Source organism: Glycine max, chromosome 10 (assembly GCF_000004515.6).
Source record: "Glycine max cultivar Williams 82 chromosome 10, Glycine_max_v4.0, whole genome shotgun sequence".
Classification (NCBI taxonomy): domain Eukaryota; kingdom Viridiplantae; phylum Streptophyta; class Magnoliopsida; order Fabales; family Fabaceae; genus Glycine; species Glycine max.
Window position 1 is genome coordinate 35,481,742 of NC_038246.2, and position 24,704 is coordinate 35,506,445.

General features: G+C 35.6%; 1 protein-coding gene across 2 annotated transcripts in view; it reads right to left on the bottom strand.

Annotated features, from left to right (window-relative positions):
- Nucleotides 1-345: 345 nt before the first annotated feature.
- MSH1 (DNA mismatch repair protein) overlaps nucleotides 346-24,704 on the bottom strand; it is a 43,361-nt gene continuing 19,002 nt past the window's right edge. Inside the window, exons 4-16 of one of the 2 annotated variants that reach the window (XM_026123975.2) lie at nucleotides 22,469-22,578; nucleotides 22,252-22,357; nucleotides 22,090-22,165; nucleotides 21,346-21,404; nucleotides 21,118-21,185; nucleotides 20,714-20,887; nucleotides 19,280-19,486; nucleotides 18,921-19,177; nucleotides 18,593-18,736; nucleotides 4,640-4,697; nucleotides 3,551-3,847; nucleotides 1,837-2,544; nucleotides 346-843 (exon numbers count right to left, since the gene is read on the bottom strand). In XM_026123975.2, the coding sequence (XP_025979760.1) occupies nucleotides 634-843; nucleotides 1,837-2,544; nucleotides 3,551-3,847; nucleotides 4,640-4,697; nucleotides 18,593-18,736; nucleotides 18,921-19,177; nucleotides 19,280-19,486; nucleotides 20,714-20,887; nucleotides 21,118-21,185; nucleotides 21,346-21,404; nucleotides 22,090-22,165; nucleotides 22,252-22,357; nucleotides 22,469-22,578 (2,474 nt within the window). In that variant the 3' untranslated portion in view covers nucleotides 346-633. 2 annotated transcript variants of the gene reach the window in all.

The window sequence follows — 24,704 nt, forward strand, 5'->3', positions numbered from 1 at the left end:
AGTAGAAAATGTACCGTTATCAAAATATATCCTCCACAAGTTGTACAGTAAATAATGAGTCTGAGTATCTTGTACAAATAGTATCTTTTTATTAATCTTATGAAGAAAACACCAAACTGAAAATTAAATATATTTAATATCTTAAAAATATAAAAAAACAATAAATAGAAAATTAAATATTTGATGAAATAAACCTTTTGGAAATATAATCTCAATATCGAAACAGTCATTGCTGGAAGAATTAACACAATCTAGCGTGAATGTCCATGTCAACTAACCAATGATGCTACTACGTATTTTTTAGATGCAAGTGCAAAACATGATCAAATTCCACTCGAGCCAAATGCCGAGAAATTTGTCTAGTGCATTCATTACTAATATATTTGTTCATTTGTACTTGTATATTCTCTCGGGACTCCAAACGTACACAAACACTTTTGTACTTACAAGCTAATGAACAAGAATTTCCACACTTGAAGATGTGGACATAAATGCAGCTGCAGCAACTAATTCTAACAAAAATGCTGCAGACATTGTTTCCTAAACTTAACATCGATGATTGAAGTCTTTGAGCCATTTAAAAGAGGCAAAAATACGCGATTGAGGTAGATAATATCAATGTCTATAGACTAGTTATGTATACAGGTTGGAAGTGCCAAAATTCCTATGTTTACCATCAGCTATATTGCTCAGTTGGAAGCCTTGACCAGAAAGTTGGTTGATGAGCAGAGATTCAAATTGGCATGCCAAGCTTTTACCTGGGACAAGAAAATAAAGGAATGATGCATCATGCATTCCTTCCTTTAATCGATGTCTTCGGACCCGTCCCTCGAGATCATCAGTCTATCAACAATTCATCCCAACAAGAGATCAAGTAAATTGACAACCATTCATAAAAAAATAAAAAGTGTATGAAATCATGATAGCAAGCAAACTAAGCCAGTAATTTGCAACATTACATTTTTTTGATAAATAACAACTTCCTATTATTGTGCTAAAAGGGATGGAAAATAACAACATGAATCAAATTTCTCAATACTGGGATTGTGTTCCCAATTTTTGTTTGCTTCCTTTTGCCCGTAACAGAATGGGCCTCCTTGAATCTAGGTTTCGTTCCTTTTGACTAGGGTATTGGCCTAGCCCCCCCACCACATGGTCTTCGTTCTTTTGATCAGTTTTTGTTTATTAATAAATTTGGGTTTGGGATTGCAGGGGATCTATAGAGTTAGGGTGACGACCTAGTTGGGATGCTGGCTCTTTATTGATGCTGTCCTCTCCCTTTTTTTTAAAAAAAAAGGATATTTGTTCATCTGTCTTTTCATATGATCTTTCACGCGAGATACTCATGGAAGAGAATCATATCTCATCATATGAAGTACAAATATGAGCTAATTCGCACCGGAATTGCTAGGTTCAGCTATGAACAATATATTAAATACTGCTTTAGGCTAAAAATAGTTACTATTAACCATTAGTTATCCTAACTTGAATCAATTCTGTTATCCAACAAATAAATTGGCCAAGTATTCAGAACATTTTTTTAAGTTGTTCTTACTCCATAAGAAACAAGAAAGAAAAATGATAGATAGTCAGAATTAATGATAGAATTAGAATCAAAATAAGTTGGTGTTATTAATGATTCCCAGATGAATTAGGGATATCTACCCCTTTGTTTTATTCAAGAACCAACTTTAAATATAGCTCAATTTTGTCTATACGGACAGTGTCAAGTTTTTTTTCTCGCATTCTAGTATCACTCCTACATAGGAAGAAGTAAAATAAATTAGGAAAAAGATTGCTTCAGATTATGAAAACATACTATAAGTTGAGATTTACCTCTCCTACATAGAGTTTCTTATCTGGTCTGAACATCACATAGACGCTTGAAGAACCTACAACCGATGGAGGTGGTAGCTCCCTTGTACCAATTATGAGACATTTTATCTCAGTAAGCTCCAATGCAATCTTTTTGCATTTTAGGTCCTTTATATGATCCTGGCAAATCACAGTGACAGCTCTCTCAACTTCCTCGCGTAAAACTTCCATTTGATTAGCTCCTGATAGGAACCTTTTTGAATGAAGATGTGTTCCATTCAAATTATTAACATTGATGCAGGTAGAAAACTTTTCTTCATTTGGGAAATTTTCTGCAAAAAGCATTTCCTTAGCATAAACCAACTGATAAAGATATTCAGCTCTTCTAACAATATGCTCAGGAATTCCTTCCCTCTTAGCCGTTTCAAAAGCAAGACTTTCTTTACAAACTCCATCTGTCAACTTCCATGTAGGCATTATTTGTCCATCAATGGATGTTGTGCCCATTGCTTTGTGCACAGTGTTTTTTTTGTTTAGGGGCAAAGTAAATATTCCATGCAAGTGAGTGGATACAATACCCAGACACCCAATTCCATCAAGGGTTTCAATGATGCTACCAGCAATGCAAGTCCCTTTTGCAGTTTCTGTTCCTCGGCATATTTCATCAACAAGTACAAGGCTCCTGTTGGTTGTTCCGCCAATGATGGATCGAAGTTCTGACATTTCAACCTGAAACAGATACTAAGATGGATCAAATGTTCAAGATACTTATAAAAATTGTAATTCCATCAAGCAAAAGACAACTATTTAATTTTATGGATAATTTCATAAAGCCACAGGAAACTAGTCTAAACAGGTACCAGCCAAAAAAATGTGACAAGAAACAGAGAGAAGGAAAGAAAAACTAATTGTATTGCACTCCAAGTATTAAGCCACAATTCAAACAATATATGGGCATATAATCTCTATACAAAATGCACAAAACAAAATGTAAGGGTCCCTAGGATTATAATCTCCCCTTCCACAAGCTTTCATGCAACCCTCCCCTCAACATTGCCTACTAGGCAGTTAGTCATCATTTTCTTGCTCTCTCCGGACCATTATCAGGTACAAATTTTCCAAGTAGTAATAATAAAGGTGTTGAGACTTTCCCTCTTGTCCATTGCAGTGTGTGGGGACCTGCCTTTATTTATGGTTTAATTCTTACATTGATGATTGCTCTCATGTGACATGGATATTTCTTATCAAGGATAAAACTGAGGTAGTGCAACTTTTTCAATACTTCTACCATATGACTCAAATTTAGTTCGACAAATCAATAAAACAGTTGCAATTTAGCAACATAAGAGAATATGTAAGTCAGAATTTATCTGTTTCTCAAAATACATGGTGTCATTCATTACTAGCACGTGTGAATTCTCCACAATAAAATGCCATTGCATAAAGAAAGAAACCCCATCTCTTGGAAGTTACAGAACAATTCTCTTTCAAATGTCGGTTCCTAAATTCCATTGGGTAGAAGCTTTAGCTATTGCATACTTAACATTTAACTAGCAAGCAGATTACCTTACTCACTCGTGTACTTGATTGAGTTTGAGTTATTTTCGATGATCTCATTCTTTCCTTTAGTCCCAATTTTGAACAATCTCTAGTGCCATGTGTTAGGGTGTAATCAACATTATATAATATCTTACTATGGATGAACATAAGAGGAAAGCATGAGCCAATAGCAAACCTGAAAGGAACTCTTTTTATCAGCTGGACTATCATATGACTTCATATGAAGCGTGATGGAGTCAAAATAAGGAATTAGGGCTGATTCTGCAGGAACCATGAGTCCACATATCCCAAGTAGTGCAGCAGCACAAATTGACCTAAGAAAACTTGATTTCCCACCACCATTCGGTCCTGTCAACAGAAATAATGATTGCATATCAACATCATTACGCACAACACCTTCTGCTATGTGGAACCAATATGGCAATAAACCACTTATCTTCATCCCATGGGTTTTGTCCAATGACTTCACATCCTGAAACAAAAATTTAACATGTAGCCATCACATGATGAATCTAAACAAGTTATCGATAAAGAATAACCATATATTAGGTGATAAACTAAAACACATTACACATCTAAGCTCAAAACCAATGTTGCCATAAAAACTCAGTTTCAAAACTACCTCCTCATATATTCATATGTTTCAGACCCTTTAGTACAAATATACATCCCCAAAGAAATGTATATTGTTCAAATTAAAAATAAATTAATTAATTAAAGAGTAGAACAACCCAGCTAAAGGAATGATTTCCCCAAATCCCAAGCATAATGCCCATAGGCAAAAATAACAATACCTACCAGTCACAACTACCCATATAACCATTATCTTTCATCCATTCCAAGAAAATAACAAACTCTTTCAATTACATGGAATGTCATAGTAAATGACATTCCCCATGTATGCACATGCACCCCTTCCACCTACAAATGCTTGGATTTGGGCCTGCAAGTGTAAACTTTCTAAATTGTGGTCCTTGTGATTCTAGTTAATGTATTAGAGTTTAATGTTAAGGGTCTATCTCTATCAAAGATGCATTAAAGGATAAGAATTGAGTTCAAGTCAATAATGAGAACATGAGAGCATTTGAGAAGAATGGAACATGAGAGGTTACTGAAAGATTGGGCAACAAAAGGTCAATCATGTGTAGATGGCTATACACTATAAAATATTGGACTGATGGTACACTAATTTGCTATATTGAAATAATAAACAATATCCATCAATCAAAAATATGAACAACATTATCAAGTTGTTACATACTACCTCAAACCCATGGGATTCTACAAGCGTGGGAAAGACCCATCTCCTTCTTCTCCCTTCACTGCAAGACATCAGTGAACAAAATTAGTAGCAAGACTGCAAAAGAACATATATGATTTTGTCATTTCAGTAAGAAAACTTTTATATGACATTTTACAACCCTAAATTTCAAAACACAGTAGAATTCTGCAAAATTCTCTTTGAAGCATCGGAGAATGATTATTTTGTGGCATATTTCACTTATTCACATAAACAAATAATAGTTTCAATTAAATCTGACCGCCATTGTAGAGAAGATTTATCATTTGACAATTTGATATTTTAGTTTTTGTTGAGATATATTATTCAAATTAAATTCAGTTTTGAATTTGTAATCTTTGATTCTTTCCTAGTTTCATTAGATAGCTTATCCTAACACCTAAACTTTGGGGACTGATTTTGTTGTTGTACTGTCCAGAGTCCACAAAATACATGTGACACCCTACATGACACTCTATGACACATGTCAACCCTCCATATCATTCCTACAACAGGAGCGCGACACTCGGTCCTTAGCTGCTGGGCTCCCTAACTGACATGTTATCTCTAACTTATTAATATTTGAATATATTTGAAATCTTTATCTATTGGCAGGTAGTTAATTATTTACAAAACCACACATTATCTACAAGGTACAATTATCTTCTAGCTTTTATCTATAAGCTACAATTTATCTCTAACATTATTTACAAGCTACTGGCTATTATCTATAAACTGGAAATTATCTGGAAAGATTATAACAGTTCCTACAAACAAGGACTGTAACATCCCAATTTTTCGTAAATAAATTTAAAAAGCTTTTTAGTAAAAAAATAAATAAATAAATAAATATAGAGCAAATAATAGGCTGAGTACCCTAGGTATAAATAGTTATATTAAGTCAGCTGCCTCCTTTTGGCCTCATTTTCGTTTTTCCCCTTCTCCTCTCAAAACCCTTTCTTTTTCCCGCAGCCCACCAAACCAGTCTCAGAAAAATGACGATCTTGAACCCATTCACCGTTGGATCGTCGTGAAATTTGAGTATCATGTTCGCAACAGAATTCCGAGCATTCTCACCGTTGGGAATTTCGATATCATGTCTGAACTGAGAGAAACACCCTTCGCATTGTAGCCTTTTTCTTTCCCGCAGAAACCCAGAGCTGTCTTGGTAAAACTATGATCCCGGTTTCGTTAACCGTTGGATTATTGTGAAATTTGGATATGTTGTTCGAAATTCAATTCCGCACGCTTCCACCGTTGGGATTTGCGAGATAATATTCGTGGAGGGAGAAAAAGGAATCGCATGAAGACAGTATAAGTGGAGGTTTCAATCTCTTCTCCGTCTCTCTGACGTTTGGGAATTCTATCGGAGCAGTCGGAGGAATAACTGAAAGAATTTCAGGGAACCGCTAAAGATGTTTCTATCCCTGGCTGAAGACACGTGAGTCCGCTCAGAGGTAAGGGATGAGTTATTCACAGTTGGGGATTAGTGAGAACATGTGTAGGGATCCTTAGAGGATTAAATTGGGGTTTTATTTTGAGATGTTTATTAAATTGCAATTTTTTCCTTTATGATTATAAATAAAATATTGATGTCCTAATGAAAATTGCTTGATAAATTGTGTTCTTGATATTTGTATATTTCGACCTATGATTTTGATATAATTGTGTAATATTAGTTAAGGGGTTTTAGTCCTAATGTTGTAATAGTGTTTTATATAAATTGTTATATTGAGGATATGAAATGATGATTCAAATTGTGAGTATGTGATGAATTGTAGAAGAATATGTTGCTTTGAGATTATAATATTGTTATTGAGATTGAGTATAAGTGTAAAGTTGAACATGTGTTAATTTGTGAGATACGTGTAAACATGTGATGGTGGATTGTCACACTATGAGAAGTGAAATTGTGAATGAGTTCTAGTTGTGGATAAGTGTGTAGTTAACACTTGATGTGAAATTACTTGCGTTGTAAGCTATGAATTGTACAATAACCCGACCAGTGTTATCTTGAGAAAAGCGTTGATGCGCAGTGTTAAAGAGAAAATGTAGGTTTCCTATTTAGGAGCCAGTGTTAAATCATAGTGTGATTGTGTTGAACGTGTTTAAAACACGAGTGTAAGGTCGTGGGTATTGTATAATTCATGAGCAGTGTCTGCATGCAAAAAAAAAATTATTTTAGGGGTTGGACCTGAATCAGGAGGGAGAGGCCCTGACGGACTCTTCAGAGTGTAGGCCTTGGGGGTCACCGGGTTTGAGTGCTCCTTTAAGCCTATGCTGATCTCATATGGTTGGAGCATTCTCGCAAAACATCGTGACCCTGACTGGTCTCCCTATGATCTTACTTAGTGAGAGTGACCTGACAAACCCATTGTGTGGTGTGTCTTGTTATGTACTCCTAAGCGCCCCAGGGTGGTTTTTCACTGACATGGTACCACATTGCATATAAGATTGAGTCTTAGCATAACTATTGCATATGCTTGCTAATTGATGTGTTATTATATCTTGATCGAAGTGTGGGATTCTTGTGTAATGTGATTGATAATTGAAAAGTGAATTTTGAATGATGAAGTGGTGAAGTTACGTGAGCTATGTTTAAGCAAGTGGTATCTCATTTATATAATATGTATATTTAATTGTCTTGTTTCTCTATTAGCTAGGAATGTGATAACTCACTCCCTGTGTGTTGTTGTGTTTGGATCCTGTGATGATCTTGAACTTGTGTTCGGGGGAGCAGATGAATAGGTGGATGACTATGAAGAACCTCATGCTAGAGGACACGGGAACACCACGCTCTGATAAGATGTGACATTAGGATATAGGTTTTATATTAATTGTATGAGACTTATATGATTTTCTTTGAGTCGAGATGACTTTATTATTTATTTGGACAAATTTGAATATGATGTAGAAGAAAGTGAATGTGAGCCTTTTATCCATTTGAAAAGCTTGTATTTAAAAATGTTTTAAAAATACTTTTAATTAATATTTGAATTTTTATTCCTTTATTAATATATATGTGAGGGGTAGAGGGTGTCACATTTAGTGGTATCAGAGCAGGTCGAACCTTTCGGCCAGTGTGTTTTGTGCTTATCATATTCTGGTGTGCACTCTGTGTGGTTACTTATGAGTACTTTTGTTGAGCATGCTTGAATTTTTATTTGTATTTTCTCCTACATGATTAAATAAGACTTAATAATAATGCTTGTATGTGCCTTGCATCCTTAATGTTTGCTATACCATAAATTCACTGTTGAGTCATGAGTTATGAGACTGGCCATCTCTATAATTTGCGAAGTGCGGTTGGACATTATGGCAAGCCATTGGGTGATGCAAGTAGTCTTGATATTGATTGATAATGTGCTAACGAACCTCTATCATCCTGTGTGTATGTTGTTAGTTAGCTTATTTCTCCTTTGATGCGTGGATTAGTGTTGCAAGAACCTTTTGGACCATATATATATCTTGGATGAGTGTGTCTTTCTTGATGTGTAAACGCATGACTACTTAACTCCCTTATTTTGTGTGTAGTCGTGAATGTAGTTATTGAAGCTTGTGATTCCTCAATACATCCTTATTAATTGTTTAATTCTTACTTCTTAAATGTACGTTATATACTTGTTATAGGAACCTTATAATTCTAAGTATATATAGTTGTAGTATGGTGTTCTTCCTTAATTGCATAGGTAGTATGGTTGTTTGTGATTTCTTGTTTTTAGTGATGCTAATACTCTATAGTTGGATGACTCATATCAAGTTATATTTCATAAGGAATACTCTTTTGATCGTACCTTCTAATTTTAGTGCAACCTATTTTTTTTTTGTGTTGCGTGCTTAAGTCAAATAAATTGATTTCACTTGAAAGCCTAAGTATAATTAATTCTTTGTGTTATGAGACTACATCAAACAATTGGATTACTGATGTTTCTATCACAATCAAGTGATTGTTAATGTCTTCATATGAGTGTACATTGTGGTCATGTTTTTGTTGCTAGAATTCATTGAAATATTGTTGTTGATTCCGAATAAGTGATCATTTTTTTATTCAAAATTATTATCTCCTAATCAATCGAGTGTTCATCTTGTTATTAGTTGCTCATCTTCCAATCATGTCTAGATAAACTATTTGATAATCTTTCTTGTTGTTACTTCTATTACGAATAAAGAGAGACTTCGTCCTTGACAATCACGTTAAGATGTTTGAGAGGAAACACTTGAGTATGCATTATCCTTGTTACCCATAGACGAAAGTCAAACTTAGTAAGTCATGTATTTGTGTTCCTTGAGGATATGCTTAGTTACCACCTAAGTGCAAGATTGAGAATCTTATAAGTGTAGTACCCATAGAAACTTGTAATCGTAGTTCGTGAGAAATATCTAGTATAGAGTTGTTTGAGAACATAGGGTAGTTGGAAAAGTTATGAAGTATAGCTAAGAGGTTTAATGTGGAACCTTAAGAAGAGTGTAAGGTAGTTAGTAAGACATTAATTGTTAAGCATAGAAGGATTCAAGAGTGAGTGTTCTTGCGTAAGGTAGGTGACCTAAAAGATTATTGATGATAGTTGTATGATTAGCGAGATAAATCTTAATTCTTTTTACCTTAATTTGGAAAAGTTTGTGGATGCTTCAAGGAATACCTTAGTACCTATTGTGGCCTCTATGTGTACCTGGTCATGACCACTATGTGTTCGTGGAATGTGTGACAGGATCTCCTACCCTGAGTGTTGTGGTTTCAATGAATAGTGTTTAGTATGTTTCCAGTTAAGTTGAATTATGGGGTATACCTTAAGGTTGTTATAGACCCTTGGGAATCATGTTCGTACTAAGAATTTCGTATGCATTTTAGTTAGATGATGTTGACCCTTAGAGTATGTTATTTTTTAGGTGAGAGATAGCTTTAAATCCTTCTTGGGTAGAAGTTGTTTTGAGATTGAATGAAACCTAAGATTAAGATAAAATTTCCTTAACCAGTAGTCGAACCAAAAGTTATTTTAGCATTCCTTGAATTAACCTTAATTCTAGTTGGAGATGACTCAAGTAAGTTTAAGTTTTCGGATGAGATCCTTGTAAGGAGTAAGTCATAAGTCCATAGAAAAGTCGGTCACTGTAAACCGTTGAGTGATATCTTGGCCGCGTAGATCCTTATTGGAGTAGTAAAATAATTGAAATAATTTTAAGTTTAGAGGAGTGCTTGTAGAAGGACAAATAGTGATAAATGTTTCTTGACAACTTAAGACTTATGAAAAGATTTATCCTATATGTGATTTAGAATAGGTAACCATGGTGTTCACCATAATATTTGGGAGACATTACCGTTAGTTTAATACATTGTGAGGATCTTTGGAGTTGAATCCGGAATAAAAGAGATGGATAAAATTCTCAAGAATCTTGTTGTGAGTTTATTTTTAAACGTTAGAACTAGATTAGTAGTTAGAGCTTGAATAGGAAACCGATGATATGACTAGTGTCCTAGTTATAGAGTTAGATATTGTAAACAACAATCAAAACCTCAAGTTCAAGTGCAAAGTTATAGGGTGACATGAGTATATATGTGTGAAGATTACCTCAAGGTGAACAAACTTACAGAAGTAGGGAGTAATCTGTATTACTTATCTAATTAGCACCCAGTTAGTATCAAGTAGACAACCTTAGAGTTGAATCGTTACAATTCTTGAACCTAAGTGAGAGTTATGAGTCAAGTATACGAAAGTGAGAAAGATCATGTTGAAGGAAGAGGCTTAGACTCAAGGGTAGGCAAATCATGTATTCTCGATAGTCAATGTGAACTAGGATTGGTAGAGTGTGAGAGTCTCGAAACTCATTATCTTTCTTGAACCGTCCGATGTTCGAAAAAGAGTCGACCATGTGATCAGTCACGTCTCCTTGTGTTTGTTTGTTCTTTTCAATTTGTCATTAGTGTCTCCTATGATATTATTCTACTCCAAATAGTATGTCATTCACATTCTATTATAGTTGAGATGTCACTCTCGTGAGAAGACTTACTTATGTAATACTATCATTGAGTAAACGAGGATCATCGGATTTAATAGTTAAGTGCAGAGGAGTCTTGTGATCGGAGTAACAGAAAAAGAGTTTCAACTAGACACACAACTTGATATTGAAAATCATATGCGTGATATCTTTTTCTCGATCTTTCGGCAAGTTTCGGGGACGAAACTTCTTTTAAGAGGGGTGGAATTGTAACATCCCAATTTTTCGTAAATAAATTTAAAAAGCTTTTTAGTAAAAAAATAAATAAATAAATAAATATAGAGCAAATAATAGGCTGAGTACCCTAGGTATAAATAGTTATATTAAGTCAGCTGCCTCCTTTTGGCCTCATTTTCGTTTTTCCCCTTCTCCTCTCAAAACCCTTTCTTTTTCCCGCAGCCCACCAAACCAGTCTCAGAAAAATGACGATCTTGAACCCGTTCACCGTTGGATCGTCGTGAAATTTGAGTATCATGTTCGCAACAGAATTCCGAGCATTCTCACCGTTGGGAATTTCGATATCATGTCTGAACTGAGAGAAACACCCTTCGCATTGTAGCCTTTTTCTTTCCCGCAGAAACCCAGAGCTGTCTTGGTAAAACTATGATCCCGGTTTCGTTAACCGTTGGATTATTGTGAAATTTGGATATGTTGTTCGAAATTCAATTCCGCACGCTTCCACCGTTGGGATTTGCGAGATAATATTCGTGGAGGGAGAAAAAGGAATCGCATGAAGACAGTATAAGTGGAGGTTTCAATCTCTTCTCCGTCTCTCTGACGTTTGGGAATTCTATCGGAGCAGTCGGAGGAATAACTGAAAGAATTTCAGGGAACCGCTAAAGATGTTTCTATCCCTGGCTGAAGACACGTGAGTCCGCTCAGAGGTAAGGGATGAGTTATTCACAGTTGGGGATTAGTGAGAACATGTGTAGGGATCCTTAGAGGATTAAATTGGGGTTTTATTTTGAGATGTTTATTAAATTGCAATTTTTTCCTTTATGATTATAAATAAAATATTGATGTCCTAATGAAAATTGCTTGATAAATTGTGTTCTTGATATTTGTATATTTCGACCTATGATTTTGATATAATTGTGTAATATTAGTTAAGGGGTTTTAGTCCTAATGTTGTAATAGTGTTTTATATAAATTGTTATATTGAGGATATGAAATGATGATTCAAATTGTGAGTATGTGATGAATTGTAGAAGAATATGTTGCTTTGAGATTATAATATTGTTATTGAGATTGAGTATAAGTGTAAAGTTGAACATGTGTTAATTTGTGAGATACGTGTAAACATGTGATGGTGGATTGTCACACTATGAGAAGTGAAATTGTGAATGAGTTCTAGTTGTGGATAAGTGTGTAGTTAACACTTGATGTGAAATTACTTGCGTTGTAAGCTATGAATTGTACAATAACCCGACCAGTGTTATCTTGAGAAAAGCGTTGATGCGCAGTGTTAAAGAGAAAATGTAGGTTTCCTATTTAGGAGCCAGTGTTAAATCATAGTGTGATTGTGTTGAACGTGTTTAAAACACGAGTGTAAGGTCGTGGGTATTGTATAATTCATGAGCAGTGTCTGCATGCAAAAAAAAAATTATTTTAGGGGTTGGACCTGAATCAGGAGGGAGAGGCCCTGACGGACTCTTCGGAGTGTAGGCCTTGGGGGTCACCGGGTTTGAGTGCTCCTTTAAGCCTATGCTGATCTCATATGGTTGGAGCATTCTCGCAAAACATCGTGACCCTGACTGGTCTCCCTATGATCTTACTTAGTGAGAGTGACCTGACAAACCCATTGTGTGGTGTGTCTTGTTATGTACTCCTAAGCGCCCCAGGGTGGTTTTTCACTGACATGGTACCACATTGCATATAAGATTGAGTCTTAGCATAACTATTGCATATGCTTGCTAATTGATGTGTTATTATATCTTGATCGAAGTGTGGGATTCTTGTGTAATGTGATTGATAATTGAAAAGTGAATTTTGAATGATGAAGTGGTGAAGTTACGTGAGCTATGTTTAAGCAAGTGGTATCTCATTTATATAATATGTATATTTAATTGTCTTGTTTCTCTATTAGCTAGGAATGTGATAACTCACTCCCTGTGTGTTGTTGTGTTTGGATCCTGTGATGATCTTGAACTTGTGTTCGGGGGAGCAGATGAATAGGTGGATGACTATGAAGAACCTCATGCTAGAGGACACGGGAACACCACGCTCTGATAAGATGTGACATTAGGATATAGGTTCTATATTAATTGTATGAGACTTATATGATTTTCTTTGAGTCGAGATGACTTTATTATTTATTTGGACAAATTTGAATATGATGTAGAAGAAAGTGAATGTGAGCCTTTTATCCATTTGAAAAGCTTGTATTTAAAAATGTTTTAAAAATACTTTTAATTAATATTTGAATTTTTATTCCTTTATTAATATATATGTGAGGGGTAGAGGGTGTCACAAGGACCTGCAACTACGCTTCACTCCTATAAATACCAGGTTTCATCGAACCCTCAACACATTCCCACACACTAGCCACGAGCAACAAGCTTGTGCACATCTCTCTCTATACCATTCACTCGAGCATATATTTAAGCATATACTTCTTGTTGTGATACATTCCATAATTAGCACAGATTTTATTCTGTAATTAGTACAGATTTGATTTTTTTATTTGTATAGATTTTGTTCCATTTTATTTCTTTCCTTAATTAGGTCGTTGGCAACTTATAAATAAGTCTTGTATTCACTCTTTGAAAGACAGAATTACAATAATATTCAGATTATTATCTTTCAAGTTGGTATCAGCGCCTCCGATCCAAGGGGCTCTGCTTCTGCATTCTTCCAGGCAGCCTTCATTGCTGCAATTGATATTGTTTCAGTGCCCAATCACTACATATACCACTGGTCGCCGTTTGACGCCATCCTCCGCCGTCAACCACCTTCTGCCGTAGTCATTGGAATGTCTACGAGCATTTATGGACCCCTTCAGTGAGACATCTAGCTCTTGTTCCCTAATCATGGCTGGTAAGAATTCTAGCTTCCTATCCTTTAATGCTTCTGGTACTAAAAATATCTGACTCTGGTGCTACTGATCATATGACACCTCACTCTTCTTATTTTTCATCCTACACCTTTTTAACTGGTAACCAACACATCATTGTTGTTAATGGTTCTCATACTCCAATTACCGGTTGTGGTAACATTCAAATTCAATCTTCCCTTCATTTGAACAATGTGCCCCATGTTCCCAAACTATCTAATAACCTCTTGTCTATTCATAGAATCTCCCAAGACTTAAATTGTGTTGTGACATTTTCCCACTCCCATTGTGTTTTCCAGGATTTTGCAGCATGAGGACAATAAAGAGTGTACCCGACAAAAGGCTCTCACTTTCAATCATCAGACAAGTTCAAAACCTTGGTCATTTTCCCAAATATGGCTTCAACACAAGCATCTGGGTCATCCTTCGTTTAGTGTCCTTAAGTCTTTATTTCCTTTCTTGTTTACAAAAAGGTCACATGAGTCTTTTCATTGTGATGTTTGTGAGTTTGCTACACCATCGAACAACTTTTCGTCCCAGTACTAATAAAAGTTTTAAACCTTTTGATCTTGTTCATTCGAATTTGTGGGGACCTGCACCTATCAGTAATATTTCTGGTCCAAAGTGGTTTGTTTCTTTTATTGATGACTACACCCGGGTTACCTAGATATTTCTCATGAAAGACAAATCCGAAGTTTTCCAATTGTTTGTAAACTTTAACCGTATAATTCAAACACAATTTGGGAGCCCGATTAAAAGATTGTGTTCTGATAATGAGAGAGAGTATGTGAATCAAAACCTTTCCAATTTCCTCAAAGATAATGGTGTTGTTCATCAGTTAACTTGTGTGGACACCCCTCAACAAAATGGGATTGCAGAAAGGAAAAATTGACATGAACCAACATCATCACCAATTCAACATAAGGAGGACATACGCTTTGGGAACCAATACAAGCGAAGAAAAATACCCGACCTGGTCCAACAACAACTTCAATCATCCAAACTGGAGGTAAGAACCCATACTCTTGAGGACACCTTAGATGCCTCTTGTGAATCTAACCTAGATGATTTGTCAATTGCCTTAAGAAAAGGAAAAAGATCTTGTGCCAAATATCTGATATACCAATTTGTGTCAACTAAAAATCTTTCTCTACAGCACTAGAGTTTTATTTCAGCTATTGATTCTATCAGAATCCCTACATCAGTACAAGAAGCCTTAAAGGATGAGAACTGGGTTCAAGCCATGAATGAAGAATGGGTGCATTGGAAAGAAATGAGATTTTGGAGATTGTAGAGAGACCGAAAGACAAAAAGGCAGTGGGTTGTAGGTGGATATATACAATTAAATGTCAGGCTGATGGCACATTGAACTGGTATAAGGCGAGGTTGGTTGCAAAGGGATACACCCAAACCTATGGGATCGATTATGAGGAGACATTCGCTCCAATGGCAAAAATGAATACGGTTAGGATCATCATCTCCTTAGCAACGCACTTTGGTTGGGAGATGCATCAATTTGATGTTAAAAATGTCTTCTTACATGAAAGCTTGGAAGATGTGTACATGGAGATTCCACCTGGATATGGTGCCACTAATGGAGGAAATAAAGTTTGTAGACTAAAGAAGGCCCTATATGGTCTCAAGCAGTCTCCTCGTGCTTGGTTTGGTAGGTTCGCTCAAGCTATGGTATCTTTGGGGTACAAGCAAAGCCAAGGTGACCATACTCTCTTTATAAAACACTCCCAAGATGGTAAACTTACTTTGCTCTTGGTCTATGTCGATGATATAATTATTGCAGGCGATGATGAGCTTGAAAAACAAACCTTGAGGGAGAGGTTAGTTGCCCAATTTGAGATGAAGGATCTCAGGAAGTTAAAGTACTTCCTCGGTTGCATACTCTAGGCAGGGTATCTTCATTTCTTAGAGAAAATATATACTTGATCTCCTTAAAGAAGTTGGCAAGTTGGGTTGTAAAACCACTAGAGCATCCATAGAGCAAAATCACAGGATTGGAAATGATGAAGAAAGCCCAAAGGTGAAGAAGACACAGTACCAGAGACTTGTGGGAAAACTTATCTACTTATCCCACACCAGGCCTAATATAGCCTATGCAGTTAGTGTGATTAGTCAATTCATGCATGAACCAAGAGAGAGACATTTACAAGCAGTAAATAGGATCATTTAGTACTTACAGTCTTCTCTAGGAAAGAGGTTGTTTAAAAAGGAGAAAAATTTATCCATGAAATTATATACTGATGCTGACTATGCAGGATCAATTGTTGATAGGAGATCTACCACAGGATACTACATGTTCTTGGGTGGAAATTTAGTAACGTGGAGGAGTAAGAAGCAAAATGTGGTTGCAAGATCAAGTGCAAAAGCAGAATTCAGAGCTATGGCTCAAGGTGTTTGTGAGTTGTTATGGATGAAGATCATACTTGACGACCTCAAAATAAAATATGAAGCTCCTATGAGACTGGTTTGTGATAATAAGTCTGCCATCAGCATTGCACACAATCCAGTTCAACATGATCGAACAAAGCACAGAGATTGATCGACATTTCATTAAGGAGAAATTGGACAGTGGTCTTATAGCCACCGAATACATCCCTTCAAAGCTTCAGTTGGTAGATATGTTCACCAAGGGGCTTCCCACGGAGCAGCTTCAAGACCTTACTTGCAAGCTGGAGATGATAGATATACATTCACCAGCTTGAGGGGGAGTATTGTGATACATTCCATAATTAGAACAGATTTTATTTTGTAATTAGTACAAATTTGATTTTTTTGTATTTGTATAGATTTTGTTCCATTTTATTTCTTTCCTTAATTAGGTCACTGGCAGCTTATAAATAAGTCTTGTATTCACTCTTTGAAAGACAGAATTACAATAATATTCAGATTAATATCTTTCAAGTCTTGTTTTATCTCCTAACTCATATACTTGAGCGTCGGAGTCCTTTATATTGCAGGTTCCCTCTCCCGTCCTCTCGAAAAAGGTCACTCTCAAAGCCGACGTGTGAAGTCCAGGAGCTCACTTTCTTTTTTTGGTCAGCAAAAATAATATATATTGATATATGAAGAAGTACTAGAGGTACTATAGATACAAGAGTATGTAAGTAAGGCTAGTAAATCCTCATATCAGACTGAGTACAGACTGATAGGAGATTACTAGCCTACTAGAAAGCGACTGAAATTACAGAACCACAGCTGGTGTCACCCTAGTTTACTGAAAACCAGCTGGAAGATTGCTAGACCAAAAGTTGAAATGTATTGTAAAGTTTTCCTCCATTGCTCTGAACCATGTCCATGCCAAAAATAGTGCATCTTCCAGCAGCTTACTGCCATTGAATGGGGCATTCATAAAAATAACCTTATTCCTATGCTGCCAGATGGACCAATTTAGAGCAACCCACCAACACTTCCACCTATTGTATTTCTTCCCACCTTTCATCCCAATGTTGTGCTGCAAAAAATGGTGCCTAGGATTTATAGGGTAAGCCCCCGAAGTCCCTATCCATGATAGGGATTCCCACCAAAGATGCTGTATTTTGCTGCAGTCAAAAAAGAGATGAGATGCAGTTTCCTCCTTAATACTGCAGAAAGGACAGAGGCTGTCACTTATATCTATTTGCCTTCTCCGTAGATTAGACTTAGTCGGCAATCGATCTCGAATTAACCTCCACGCAAAGATTGAAGCTTTAGTCGGTATCTTCAGCTTCCATAAGTCCTTGAATATATCATCCATGCTTCCCACATCTGAATTCCCTTGCAGCAATCTATAGGCACTCCTAGAAGAATAATAACCATTGGACTCATGTTTCCATGTCCAGCTGTCTGCTTCGTGTTGCTGTAGTGTGATGTGAGATATGTCTTCTAAGAAACCAACAGCCGATGCTACCTCGTTGTCAAATAGGGGCCTTCTCCACGAAAGATTCCATTCCCAGGCTGAATGTGTGAAGGTCCCCATTTGCAGAATTAACTTTTGTTGCTGGCGGGATATCTGATATAACCTGAGATATTTCAGCATTAGTGGTTGCCCACTGCCAGTCCAGCAGTCCTCCCATAAACGGATTTTGTCCCCACACCCCACCCTCCATATTGTTCCCTCTTGAAGTATATTATTGAACTGTTGGTCATGGGTCACTGCCAACAAATCCTGTCACCACACTGACTCGTTGCTGACTCTTTTAGCATCCACCAATGATCTCCATCCACCATACTTAGAAGCAAGTATTCTGGCCCACAGCTCCTTGTGTTGATGAAACAAATCCCATCTCCACTTTCCAAGAAGAGCTTTGTTGAAGGTCCTTATGTCTTTTATGCCCAGGCCCCAATTTTGTTTTGGGAGGCAAACAGTTTCCCATTTAACCCAAGCTATTTTCTTTTGCTTCCAGGAGCTCACTTTGGCCACATTCACCCTGACATGTCCTAACTCCGGATTTTGGTAAATCCAGTTGTCCATGTGTATATTGTACTATTGGGAAAAATCCAAGTCTCACATTGGCTAGAGATAGTGCCAAGCTATAGTATATAAGTGGAAGACAACCCTCACCCAATGAGCTAGCTTTTGGAGTTAAGTTAGGCCCAAAGCCACATTCTAAGATGTATAAATCATGTAATGCAATATACAATTCTCATTATTCTGATTCAGGCTTTAAATCAATCATAAAAGCAATGTTCAACCAAAGTGCACTAGAAAAAAAATGCCCTTTAAAAGATATCTAATCAAATTAATATCCAATCAACAAATTGAAGTCAGAGATAATAACATGTAGCTTCAACAAATCCATAAAAGCTAGTAAAAAAATATCAATGCACCACAAGGTAATACCATTGCCTTTTATCCACAAAAATAAAGCAGGATCAACCACAGACAGAAGTTTACAAACCTTGCATGAGCAAATAAAGCTTTGGCAATAACAAGCAACATGGAAGAAAAGACAAGAATGTTTATACTGTATTGCAACTCAGCAGCGAGTCCCCTTAAAATTTCCAAAACTCTTTCTTTTGCCTTGGCATTTGCTTCATGGTACCTGAAACAAATAAATTTATCAACATATATGACTAAGAAAAGAGAAAGACAAAGTATTTGACAAATTAAAAAAAAAAAATTATAAGAACACATTAATAATAATAATAATAATAATAATAATAATAAAAAAAAACATAGGATTGCACAGGGTTTTTCTTAAAAGTAGAAAAAAAAAAAAAAAACACCTTGTTAATGCAGCCTCGACCTTTGGTGTGGTAAACCATTCCTCCCCTACCTTTCTACCTTTAGAATCTAAAGCATGCCTAAGCTGTTTAATTTGTTCCTCTCCAGGGCTACCAGCCCACAAATTCGGTGTAAAGCGTTTGCCTTTGAACCAAACTGCTTCTTGCTCCCGAGCATAAGATATTTCTCCCTTAGGACCTCCGAGAGGGGCTACAATAGCCTTTATTCTAGAAACAACAGGAACAAAATCTTCAGTGACCTGCAATAATGTTGGGACAACATTAATGAAGCATAAACAAGATTCTCTAAACATACTTTACTTGAAAACAACTGTAGGAAAGGTTGAGTTGCAGAGACCTACTGCTATATGTAAGGCCTCAGCTGCTTTTTCCACTGCAGTGAATACATCATCTATGTGGATTCTTTTTATTCGACCTTTCCATTTAGACTCCATATCCTCAAAAAATTCGTGAGGAATAAAAGAGAACGAGTTGATTTTCTGATCATTCTCATCATCCAGAGATACTATTTCACCAATCTTACTAGATGCGATCTCACATCCTGCAACCTAGAAACAAAATAACATTAGGCAAATCTACAATCCAATTAAATCAACAAAAAGAGAAATTATTGAAGCGTTATTATTTCAACAGTGCCTGGAATTTTAAGGGAACTCCAGAAAAATGTTTTTCAAAATAAATTAAATCGGAAGATTTAAAACTAACCATTAATGTAATTAAAAATCCAAGGAGAATAAAAATTCATTGTACAAAGTTAGAAAGCAACACATCATACATTTACATTTGTGTTAGAAATTTAGCATTTTGTTATAAGCAAAACTAATATATATTAATATAAAGGGAAAAGTACAAGTGGTACTGATATATGTTCAATGTGTCCATACTATCTGAAAACCTATGGAATCCTAATTCAAGCTTTATTGCAAGAATTAACTCTCCATAGGTGAGAATTAGTAAAGACACCTTCCATCAAAAACCTATAGGACAATCCCCCCCTGATTACAAAACCCAACTCTTATGTTGCTTGCCCATGAGTGAAATGGAATATCAAATCCTTTTTCCAAATTTTTGAGCCAACTGTATTTAGAAATAGCTGTAAATTAGCTAGTGTATATATAAGAAATGAGTACACAAGCCTAGACATTTTATTTCATTTGAACACTCTTTCATGATTTAACAGTCCCTAGAATGCATCAAGTATTATGTGTGCATGCAGAAGGACAATCCAAACTATTTGCAATTTACCATAACCAGGACAATAAGTGAAGCTTAGCACAATGAAGCAGTAGAGTTTTTAAGAACTCTGGCATGTAACATTTGCAATGAAAGGAACCGTAAAAGCAATGAAGAACAAAAAAAACCACAACTTCAGTACCTAACTGTGAAACATAAGAGGAAGTCTTCATAAATAGAAAGTTATGCAACAAGTAACGATAACATCTCAATTTATATCAAGAAGTTCCTTTCATTTCCTTACTAGCTCCCTCTAAATAAAAATGTATTCAATGTTCCAAATTCCAATGGAGATTCAATTCATTTACATTAAGAGCATTAGAAGTAGTTATAGAAATAAAGAATAAAAACATTTATTTAGGAAGGGATGGAGTAGTTTGGAGATTGGAAGAAAGGGAGTGTAGCTTAAGAAACATAGTGTCTAGCTTAACAATTACTTCGTAACTTGTCCTCAATACACATTTAGAAGGGAGTGAAACTATCCCTCCTTTTTATCTGAACAGAATGAAAAAAAAAAAAAAAATCCAACTTTTGGCACTCACCAAGGTTTCAAAGTCAATTTCTAACCCAGTTGCCACCCATGTGGGCTCGATTAAATGTTTCAATATTTCATTGAGCTCAGAGGTACTATACATCTGCAAAATTTCATCCAGTACATTCTTTATTCTACAAAATTCCATATGATTGACCTCCCTCCATTCAAGTAGCTTTACAAGCTGCACAAATACAGTGAATAATCAGACAGGAAAATACAAGTGCATAAGAAAACAACAAAATGGTTAATATAAAATAAGTGTAAAAAGCTAAATATAAAACATACTGGAAATAACTAATTTCCATTCTCTCTGTATGTTTTTTAAAAAAAATACTTAACAAGAAATAGGATAATATGCATAAGTTTCATTTAAAGCTCATTCACAATTCAAAAAAGTAATTTAATAATAACCTTTGCTGACGAAACACATGTAAATTCTGGAATTGAACACGTTACACTGCTCATAAGTTTGCATGTTGCTGTCAAACAAAAGCAGATTAAAATGAGTCCAAAATTAAGTATAAAATGTCATAATGATGGTAATATTATACTAATGTACAGTCCACAGGTGAGATAAAATTTGCATTGCAATGGAAAAAAATTAAGAGACACATCAAAATTATAACTAATGAAAATTACCTTGAATTTTGGATGCAATCTCATATGAAGGAGGATTCAAAAGAAGTTCCCTTATGTACCTGAGAAGCACAATGACATAAATTAAGTATCCAATTTAGAATCAATAACTACAACACTACTTTGAACTACATTTAATTCTTGAAACAAAAAGAAAAAGAAAAAAACAGAATGGGAGAAATAAAAAATTTAAATTGAAAATAGAAAATTGACAATTATAGTACAATTGAGACAATGAGTTATAGAACTACAAAATATAAATAAGTTAAAAGTTAAAACTCAATACAACAAGACAGTATACCCACATCCAACAAGGCCAACTTCCGGAGTCAAATGGAACACAAAAGCTTTTGGTTGCAAAATAAAAAGGAAAAGAAAAACAAATAAACCATGCGGCCCAAGAAAGTGTGAAATGCAAAATGCATCGATAGGGAAAAGAAAATTCTAAAGAGATAATAATTAAAAAGCATAGAGACGGGCTTTAACTAAAATATGCATGATGATATAAAATGAAAAGGATAAACATATAAATGTGAAATATTTAAAGGGTGAGTTGGTCAAATAATTATCAGTCGTTTCTAAACACAAGGCATAACCAAAAAAGAAAAAAGAGTTATAAGGTTGTTGGTTTGGTGATTGAAGGAAGAAGAAGGAAGAGAAAGGTCGTGAGTTTGAATCTCTTCTACTAACAAAAATTAACAAACTAACAACTAACATTGGCCAATAAAAAAAAAATCTATTACTCACAATACTGGTAATCCATTGCAATTTGATGGAAGTAAAACCTTCAACAAAGAAGGTATTCCTTCTGTTGGAATGGCACCTAAAAATGCAAAAGGAGCTGATTTAGGAAAAAGAAAATAATCGGTGGATCAGGCATTCATCAGTATTCAGTATTAATACACCAACCAATTTGAGTAGATGTTCCAAGAGTTAATGGTCGAGCCCTATGTCCTGAAGACACAGTTGTGTTCCGAAAGGTAACCTCATCATCAATACTATAAAGTTCCTTTACCTATGTTCCAAAGTGAAATAACAGTAACAATTTTAAATGAGTCATATGTTTATATACAGTATATTTAAAATGAAAAATGCAAAAGCTATATATAATTATTTTAAATCATACCTTGGCCAAAAGATCGGAGACAGGGTTGCCATCAAACCAATCAAAATGTCTAGAACTACATTCTCCCCATAATAGCCCTCCCTCACCAAATTCTCCCCAGTTGCAGGTTCCTAGAAAAACAATATTCAAATACATAATAAAGATGAAGAAAGCAAAAAATAAAGGCTAATAAATACCCGAATTTTCTGTTTGCTCATTGATAAATTTTTTATTTGTACTGAGTCCCTAATAAAACAACAATTTTGGTTTTAGTCCTTGATACTTTTTTTAGTCAATGATAATTAGCGAGTTTTGTGTTTATTCCTTGATAAATTTTTTTCATTTTTTATTCTTTTTTAAAGGGACTAATAACAAATGGAAAAAAAATTACCAGGGAACAAACACAAAATTCGCTAATTATCAAGGACTAAAAAAAGTGTCAAGGACCAAAAACAATTTTTTTGTTTTATCAGGGAGTAAAAACGAAGAAAAAAATTATTAGAGAACAAAAACAAAATTCAGGTATTTATTAGGAATCACAAACATATTTTAGCCAAAAATAAATATCTAACAATGATCTTTGTATATACTCTTTTACACAGACACAATTTTTCTTATAAACAACTATGTAAACAACATGGTGGGAATCCAAGACAGCACTTCCTGCAGCACTCACTCTACAGTACCTCTCTTGGTGTCAAATCACAGAGATGGCTCACTTGGTAGGTGTCCCTAACATGGTGTGTATGGAATCATAGAAACAGATGGTCTTTTCAAACGACAGCTTCAACGCCAACAAGCTGCTGGAGGACGCTATATTTTTCTGCTGGACTTGGCTGAAGAATCTTGAAAAAGGATTTGACACACCTTCACTTTTGGTCAAGCAATATCAGAGAAGGTTTTTTGTAATTAGGGGAAACTAGACTTACATGCTGGGATGATCTATGTAACCTATACAGTCAGAGTTTTGGTGCATTAACTCATGCTGAACAGTTTTGTATTAGGGAACCAAACTGTCAATAGAATTCATAGGCAGATTATTTGACATTATTTGTGCAGACTTGTTGGCCCTTTAAACCAGCATATCTTGCATGATTGTATAGTCGTACTATGTAATTATATCCTTAATTAGTTAGCCCAACTGTAAGTTACCTTTAATAGTTTCTTTAGCAAACTTCAAGGCTAGAAATCAAATTGTATCATATTATTTAAATGAGAATTCTCCAGAGGAGAAGCACAGTTTTCATCTCATTTTCTAGGAGTTTAACATGGTATCAATCTAGGTTTTGATCCCAACCTAGTTTTTTTTTTCGCTGTGCTCTTAGTTTCCGAGTTCCCAGTCCTAGTCTCTTGCGCGGTATTGTTCACGTCGCGATACTGTTCACGTCAAAGTATTGTTCGCGTGCAGTACTGTTCACATTGATCTTGGTTCTGTTCTTGATTTCTCCAATTTCTTGTTTTTTCTCCTCCTGTGATTTTTTCTCAGCATCATGTCTACTGAAAAATATGATGTCCTCTTTGTTCGTCTTAATGGAAAGAACTACTCCACCTGGGCAATCCAATTCCAGATCTTTGTCAAAGGCAAGGAGCTTGGGGATCATGTTGATGGAATTGATTCTGCTCCTGACAAAACTATGCACAAAGAGGCACACGCCAAATGGGAGGTCAAAGATGCACAGGACATGACTTGGATCATAGGCTCTGTTGAGCCTAATATCGTCCTCAATCTTAGACCTTTCACCACGGCAGCAAAGATGTGAGACTATCTGAAGAAAATTTATAACCAAAACAACAATACTCGCAGGTTCCAGCTTGAACATGAAATTGTCATTTTCAACAGGATAGTCTCTCAACTTTTGATTTTTATTCTCATTTCATGAATCTTTAGGCTAAATATATTGACATTGTCTATAAGGATTTGTCAACTGAAGGACAAACTGCAGTCTAAAACGTTCATGACACCACAAAACGAGATCAATTTCTTATGAAATTAAGATCTGATTTTGAGGGCATTCGAACCAACCTAATGAATAGAGCTAATGTCCCCACCCTGGATGAATGCCTAAATGAACTGCTTCGTGAAGAACAACGTCTCCTCACTTAAACAAACATGGAACAGCAAAAATCTGCCTCCCTTCTTGTGGCATATGCAGTACAAGGCAAACCTCAAGGACAAGACATGAGTACTATCCAATGCTTCTGCTGCAAAGGTCATGGATGCTTCCCACTATCCTAAAAAGTTCTGCAATTACTACAA